This window comes from Salvelinus alpinus, chromosome 1 (genome assembly GCF_045679555.1).
Source record: "Salvelinus alpinus chromosome 1, SLU_Salpinus.1, whole genome shotgun sequence".
Classification (NCBI taxonomy): domain Eukaryota; kingdom Metazoa; phylum Chordata; class Actinopteri; order Salmoniformes; family Salmonidae; genus Salvelinus; species Salvelinus alpinus.
In genome coordinates, this window is record NC_092086.1 from 59,117,967 (window position 1) to 59,125,288 (window position 7,322).

At 43.7% G+C, this 7,322-nt stretch overlaps 1 protein-coding gene across 4 annotated transcripts; it reads left to right on the top strand.

Annotated features, from left to right (window-relative positions):
- The first annotated feature begins 890 nt into the window (after positions 1 to 890).
- LOC139581878 (protein arginine N-methyltransferase 1) lies at positions 891 to 7,095 on the top strand. 4 transcript variants are annotated; one of them, XM_071412093.1, is made up of 10 exons: positions 891 to 1,020; positions 2,119 to 2,205; positions 2,464 to 2,619; positions 2,971 to 3,034; positions 3,163 to 3,305; positions 3,871 to 3,982; positions 4,640 to 4,755; positions 4,958 to 5,108; positions 5,334 to 5,455; positions 5,730 to 7,095. In XM_071412093.1, the coding sequence occupies exons 1-10, from the start codon at positions 994 to 996 to the stop codon at positions 5,811 to 5,813; spliced, it is 1,062 nt and encodes a 353-aa protein (XP_071268194.1). In that variant the 5' UTR covers positions 891 to 993; the 3' UTR covers positions 5,814 to 7,095. The 4 variants fall into 4 exon arrangements, with proteins under 4 accessions (XP_071268194.1, XP_071268200.1, XP_071268193.1 ...); XM_071412099.1 differs by having other exon boundaries at positions 3,871 to 3,958; XM_071412092.1 differs by having other exon boundaries at positions 918 to 1,020; positions 2,110 to 2,205.
- The last annotated feature ends 227 nt before the right edge of the window (positions 7,096 to 7,322 follow it).

A 7,322-nucleotide genomic window follows, 5' to 3' on the forward strand; every position in this document is an offset into this window, starting at 1 on the left:
CTACAAGCCCTCAGTCCAGCCTCTCTCAGCCTGTTGCGGACAGTCTGAGCACTGATGGAGGGATTGTGCGTTCCTGGTGTAACTCGGGCAGTTGTTGTTGCCATCCTATACCTGTCGCGCAGGTGTGATGTTCGGATGTATCGATCCTGTGCAGGTGTTGTTACACGTGGTCTGCCACTGCGAGGACGATCAGCTGTCCGTCCTGTCTCCCTGTAGCGCTGTCTTAGGCGTCCCACAGTACGGACATTGCAATGTATTGCCCTGGCCACATCTGCAGTCCTCATGCCTCTTTGCAGCATGCCTAAGGCACGTTCACGCAGATGAGCAGGGACTCTGGGCGTCTTTCTTTTGGTGTTTTTCAGAGTCCGTAGAAAGGCCTCTTTAGTGTCCTAAGTTTTCATAACTGTGACCTTAATTGCCTACTGTCTGTAAGCTGTTAGTGTCTTAATGATTTTTCACAGGTGCATGTTCATTAATTGTTTATGGTTCATTTAATAAGCATGGGAAACAGTGTTTAAACCCTTAACAATGAAGATCTGTGAAATTATTAGGATTTTTACGAATTATCTTTGAAAGACAGGGTCCTGAAAAAGGGACGTTTCTTTTTTCTGGGTTTATTTTGCGCAAATGCACTGTCGGTGTGTTCGAAGCGTACGACCGCTGCGCCACTCGGGAGCCCCTAGTGGTCATATACTTAGTTATTGACGAGCATTGCCTACATTTTGTTTGTTTGATAGATTAAGCAAAGATCTTAATCCAATAACCTTTCCTTAGACAGAATTGCAGCAGTTTTAGCCAACCACAATCATAGCTGAATTTGAGGTTAAAGTGTGAACCAATGAGAAATATTTATGCGAAACTGGGGCTGTCGTTTGGGAGGTGCCATCAACACGGATCCAATCAGGAACCGTATTTTGCGTCAAAGGGTGGGGGCTCAAAGGTGTGCGTTTTAATACCACTGTACGTCTGCGTCCATGCCCACACGGAATTGAAATGGCGGAGACTACGGACAGAATGGAGGTAAGCGCAGTGGTGTGGTCGAGTAGCGGTGTAACACATTTTAAACCACGTATAATTTGTTTCTGTAGCTTGAAATGTACGTATTTTCACAAAGCTAAAGTAACTATATTTCCAATGTCATTGTAGGCCGCGGAGCCTGTTAGTTCAGAGAACACACGCACTTCACTATCAAAGCATCCATTTTAGCCAGGCACCCTACACGGCGAGGCTCATTCATTTTGTCGTCACGTGTTTGCTAGCACAGCGAACTCTTAATGTCTATACGCGGTTGTCATATAATTCTAGTCACTGAATTATGAATACATTTGGGAAATTGATTAGTAATGACAGAAGTATATGTTGTGAGCCATCGCTAACTCGCACTTCGGGGTTAGACCGCATGGGTGCTAGGTTAGCAATGCTAACTAGCGTTTCACAAAGCAAATCTGGCTCAATTTGCCGGCATTTTATTTATGTAGCCCAAGGTCCGTTTTAATCCATCAAATGCGTTTCGATAACTACATACATTAATAATTGTTAGTCATTGGTGTTAACTAGGTATTTCTAATCTGTGCTTCTAACGTTACCTAGCCGGCAGCCCAGGATGAGTTAACTATTTTAACCAGCTTTTTTTTAATGGCTGTTTGTCCTGCCAATCCTTGAATAAAGCATAGCTCATTTAATTAATTAGTCGAGCTCGCTAGTAACGTTATGTTCAGTGCGCGCCATTCGATTACCCGTTTCTACCTTTTTAGTTGCTGTCCCAACGTTACATGTAAGTAAGTGAAGGCCTAAATCACCATGTGCCTTCTCTCCCCCTTTGTGCTCGGAGAAAATAATACTTCATGCACCGCACTGAACTTGGGCTTAGCTACAACTACGCGAATTGAACACCCGTACTCGCAAATCTAACTAACTCGTTTGAAGTATTGTCCCATGAACATTTATTTTGAGCAACTTAAAGTCATTACTAAACACCATCTATTCAATGGTCATTTTATATCGGCATGTTCTACCTGGCTTTAACTGGTTTGGCTGGACAACCTTCATACATCTCAAATGGTCATTGCCAGTCTGGGGTTGGTTGTGACTGGTATCTCTTTTGGTGAGATTTCTCAGGGGGAGAGCTCGGCCAAGCCTGCAGCAGAAGACATGACTTCTAAGGACTACTACTTTGACTCATATGCCCACTTCGGTATCCACGAGGTAGGTATTTTCAGAAAAAGGAGAATTGTCATTTAAATGTTTGTTTGGTGAGGAAATTGGTACCACAAGATGGTTGAAATGTAAAGACCCATGCCACACTGCTATAAACTGAATTGTGGTCATCACATCTGAAAAATACAATGAGGCTATTGAGATGGGTGGTACATTGTCAAATGTTCAAGCATATGTATATATCCCAGTTGGAGTGACTCACCTCGGTAAGCGTTGCCTTAACTAATCTCATGTCCTGCTCTGTAGGAGATGCTGAAAGATGAAGTGCGCACCCTGACCTACAGGAACTCAATGTTCCACAACAAGCACCTGTTCAAGGATAAGGTGGTGTTGGATGTGGGCAGTGGGACTGGCATCCTCTGCATGTTTGCAGCCAAAGCTGGTGCTAAGAAAGTCATAGGTGTAAGTAACCCTACCTTGTTTGTTAACGGGGAGGAGACTCATACCTCATTTACTGTCATGTCTTTAGTACTTTCAGAACTTGTGATGCACCTTCACATTTCTTTGTGTGATATGTCCCCATTGTCATACCATATTGTGTAAGGCATACCTGTTTTTATCTCACAGATGTGAATGCTTTGCATCAAGACCTGTTTTATTTGCTTTGAAATGAACACATAGAAAAGCTCATGAATTCCCAGTAGGCTACAGTTGCTTTGATGGGTTCACAAAAGGACACCATGGTTCTGGTTAGTTGTCATTACTTGATACACTCAAAGGCCTGCTCTCTAATCTCTGCTTTTGTGTTTTCAGATTGAGTGCAGCAGTATTTCTGACTATGCTGTGAAGATCGTCAAGGCCAACAAAATGGACCACAGTAAGTCAATACTTTCCCCCTGCCACTTCAGATTTCAGTCACCCTTGTCCTTTACAATGGTTCAACCTGGCTTGAGGTAATGTTATGGCTATTTAGTTGTAACTCATCCCTATTTTCTCCCCATTCAGTTGTGACTATCATCAAGGGGAAGGTGGAGGAGGTGGACCTACCTGTAGAGGGAGTTGACATTATCATCTCAGAGTGGATGGGCTACTGCCTCTTCTATGAGTCAATGCTCAACACTGTCATCTACGCCAGGGACAAGTGGCTGGTATGTTCCTGTCAGTATATTTAATTAGTACATTATGGAATGGACTTAAATGCTTGTTTGAATGTCTTAATTGCTCTCTATATTGAAATCTTCAGGAACAAGTGGCATGTGTTAAACTGTTTGGTCATATACCAAGGCTTTTAGGAGATCAAGTTCCTGACTTGCTGTGGAATTGACCATAAAGTAAACCTCATTCCAGTGGGTCTCGTCAGCACCATGCTGGGTTGACCTATTGGGAACATTTCAGATATTATAGCACTGGTGTGAACTCTAAAACTCAACTGTTTTCCTTACCATGGATAAATGTGTGCTGTATCAATTTTCAGTCAGATCAAATTATGCAATTTTGAAGTGTATTGGATTAGTTACTTTCTGTTTGGAGTTGGCTTCCCTCTTTGGAGACTCAACACCCCATGCAGAGTGACGTGCACACACCACAAGCAGTCATTGTGCCATGATTCCACAGAGCCACTAAATGTCAGGCCTCTGAATAGCCTGCTAAGCTGTCATTCCTAAGTGTATTAACATGCCATGCTCTTTTCCCCTCTCCCTTTCGGTCTCCCAGAAACCAGAGGGCCTGATTTTCCCAGACAGGGCTACCCTGTATGTCACAGCCATTGAGGACAGACAGTACAAGGACTATAAAATCCACTGTGAGAATTCCTCTAAATTTTGGGGTAATGTAGTTGGTGCGAATTGGCCAGCGTTGTACCCATGTTTTTGGTTCAAGAGGAGATAGTAAAGGGACTTTGTCATTCGTTTCTGTGGTGAAGGACTGTCGAAGCAGATTCAGATAACGCTCACGGTTGAGTCAAAGGAGCCAAAAGCATATTTTACAGACCCATCAGCAATAATTCGGGAAATAACATTTACTTGTACCGTGCTTTTATTAAGATCACTGTATTGGTCGATTGCACAAGGTCCAACCCAAATTTCACTATTGCTTTTAATCCAATTGCTCCAAAAGATGCATAGGTTTTGGATAGGTGCGGGAGATGCCACACTGGGTCCCTGGGGAGTTAAGTGCCTTGTGCAATGACATCTAGGATTTGATACCAGCAACTCTCCAGGAATCGAACTGTCAACCCTCCAGTTGCTGGTTTGCCTCTAATCGCTAGGCTACCTGCCACCCTTGTTATAGTTATCCATATCAGCTCTGCTCTAGCTAGCTAACAAGTCTGGACTTTGAAGTGTGCACTTCTAGACCTAGCAAAGCCAACCATGTTTTTTTGTAAGGAAAGACTAATGCCCAGACGATAATTTAATATCAAGTACATTTTTAAACTTTTCATCTGCCCAGGTGTGGTGGTAACCCCATATCTTCTCTGTAACAGGGTGGGAGAATGTGTACGGTTTTGATATGTCCTGCATCAAGGAGGTGGCCATAAAGGAGCCCCTGGTGGATGTGGTGGACCCCAAACAGCTGGTCAGCAGCGCCTGCCTCATCAAGGTGATTCAATCACACTCAGCAGCCTCCCCCAATACACACAGTTCTGTGACCCCACTTGGAATCTGATTACTTGACTGAACCTATTGTGACTTTTCGTGTCGGCACCACATCTCCACTTAATCCCACCAGTTCAAACAGGATTTTGCATTTCTTGTCATCGGAGTCTCATGTTGTCGTCTCCCCCCCTCTACATTGTCCCCAGGAGGTGGACATCTACACAGTGAAGATCGACGACCTGTCCTTCACCTCGCCCTTCTGCCTGCAGGTGAAGAGGAATGATTACATCCACGCTCTCGTCACCTACTTCAACATCGAGTTCACGCGCTGTCACAAGAGGACGGGCTTCTCCACCAGTGAGTCTAGGCTCAGTCCCCCCCCCCCCAGTAAACCGTCTGCACCACAGTAATAGATTTGTTCACTGAATCCTCATAAATGAAGTCTATGGTAAATGACAGCGCAAGTCATCAATAATTGAGAATAAATGTACGACCGTTTCTGCACTGTAGTTTCTATCTGATTTAAGGGATATTTTTTGTTACCTGAAGTCATATTAAACCTGTCCTGTTTCTCCTCCCCAGGTCCAGAGTCCCCCTATACCCACTGGAAGCAGACTGTATTCTACCTGGACGACTATCTGACTGTGAAGACTGGAGAGGAAATTTTCGGAAACATCAACATGAAGCCCAATGTCAAAAACAACGTAAGAGGAAAAACCTCCCTGTCTAAGTTTGTTAGCACACCTTTTTTTAGTCTCCAAGCTCACCCTTTTTTTTTTTATACCATCTGTTGGTTTGAGTGTCTTGTAAGTCTCTGTACCCCTCCTATTTTTCCTGGGTATAGTTTTCCGAAACAAGAAATGATTACTTTTCTCTGTTCTGTCTCATGGTGTTCCGTACTGTTCTTTGGTTTAAAAGCTGGGTGTTTATCTGGTGTCCTGTTTTTAACCTGTTTCTGTATGTATTTTTTGTTTGCAGAGAGACCTGGACTTCACCGTTGACATAGACTTCAAGGGTCAGCTCTGTGAGGTGTCCAAGACCTCCGAGTACAGAATGCGTTAGGTGCCCTCTTCTCCCACACCCCATTGTGTGTTTGTGAACGGGGGAGTGCTGAAGGAAGATCAGGGGTCAGTGTGTCTGTATGATCACTTAATTCTCATCCTCCAGAACTTGACTAGTACTCCTAAGCAATGTTTGAAATATTCTGTCTTGCTTTCTTGTAATGTTTGATCAGTTCTGAGGTTTAAAATGACTAAAAGACCAGTGGAAAGACATGATGACTCATTGTGCAATAGTCACTGAAATCATGTTTTTACATGTGCTTATGTCTCAGTTCAGCTCGTGATTTTAGCATGTGCTTAAACTCAACGCACACACACTGACCCCCTCACCTGCCTGTACATAGTGTTATTGTTCAGTCACATTGGCCTCTGTTGTACAGTCACGGATCTTGTTGACATGGCAGACCCCCCCCCCCCCCCCCCCTCCCTGTTTTCATAAGAAGCGCCTCCTGTGACAGGTTTGTCCCCCCCCCCCCGCCAGCCAATTATATTGTCTGTTGGGGGGGTGCAAGTCAGCCATTGGTGTATTTTAAATTCCAAATAAGCGTAATTGGAGGAAATCCTCTCCAGGCTGTAAAAAGCAGTTGTAGCTGTGATATCTGACTACCATTCAGCTTATCTTGAATCATGTCTGATTGGATAGCTCTGTGCCGATGACCCCCTCCCCCCCTTTCACTAGACTGACCGTAAGCAGTTTTTTTCTCATCCAGCAGGTGTGGGTGATGTAGTCTAACCATGGAGCAGTTATAATTTCCCCAATTCAGATCGGTCTTTGCTCAAGCTGTTCCCTGTTCTAGCAATCAGACTTCATTAGAGCCCCCTACTAAGAAAAGCAAACATGTTTTAATTAGAGGGGAGTTAAGCCCAGTGTACCTTAGTGATAGACCTGAAGATGTATGGTTTATTGGGACCACAAAGCATCCACTCTTGCCAGTGTTGGAATAAACGAGATCCCTCTAACCTGTTGTCGTCCCTGCCTGCATTCAGTAGCATTGGTTTAGCCAATCCCAGGGGCCCTTGTTTGCTGGATTATCTGCCTGGTTTGCCCTCTAGCGCAAAGTGCAGCACACCTGAAACAAATGTATGGCCAAACCGCCAGCCAGAAGGGGCCGATGTCAACCTCAGATTGGTTATTTCCAGTGTGGGCTATGCAGGGTGGAGATGAGTTAGACCGGACTGTTTCATGTTATGTTTTTTGTCCTTGCTGCTTTGTGACGTTTTGAGTGTGGACCATCACTTATTTTTTTTTCATCTTTTTAAAAAATAAATAAAACTGGAAAATATTATTTGTCTTGTCCTATATTTTTGCACTTATGTTCAGGTAAAATTGACATTGTCTTTTTGGCAATTGGAATACCGTTGGCTCTGAAGAAACATTTTCATAAATAGTCTTGCTTAAACCTTTTAGGCTTCGTATAGTCACTGATTTTAAACTACTTGGCTTATCTGAGTCCATTTGTCATCAAACCAGTGTTGATTTGTATGAGAATAAGTTTGTTATTGAGTCTTT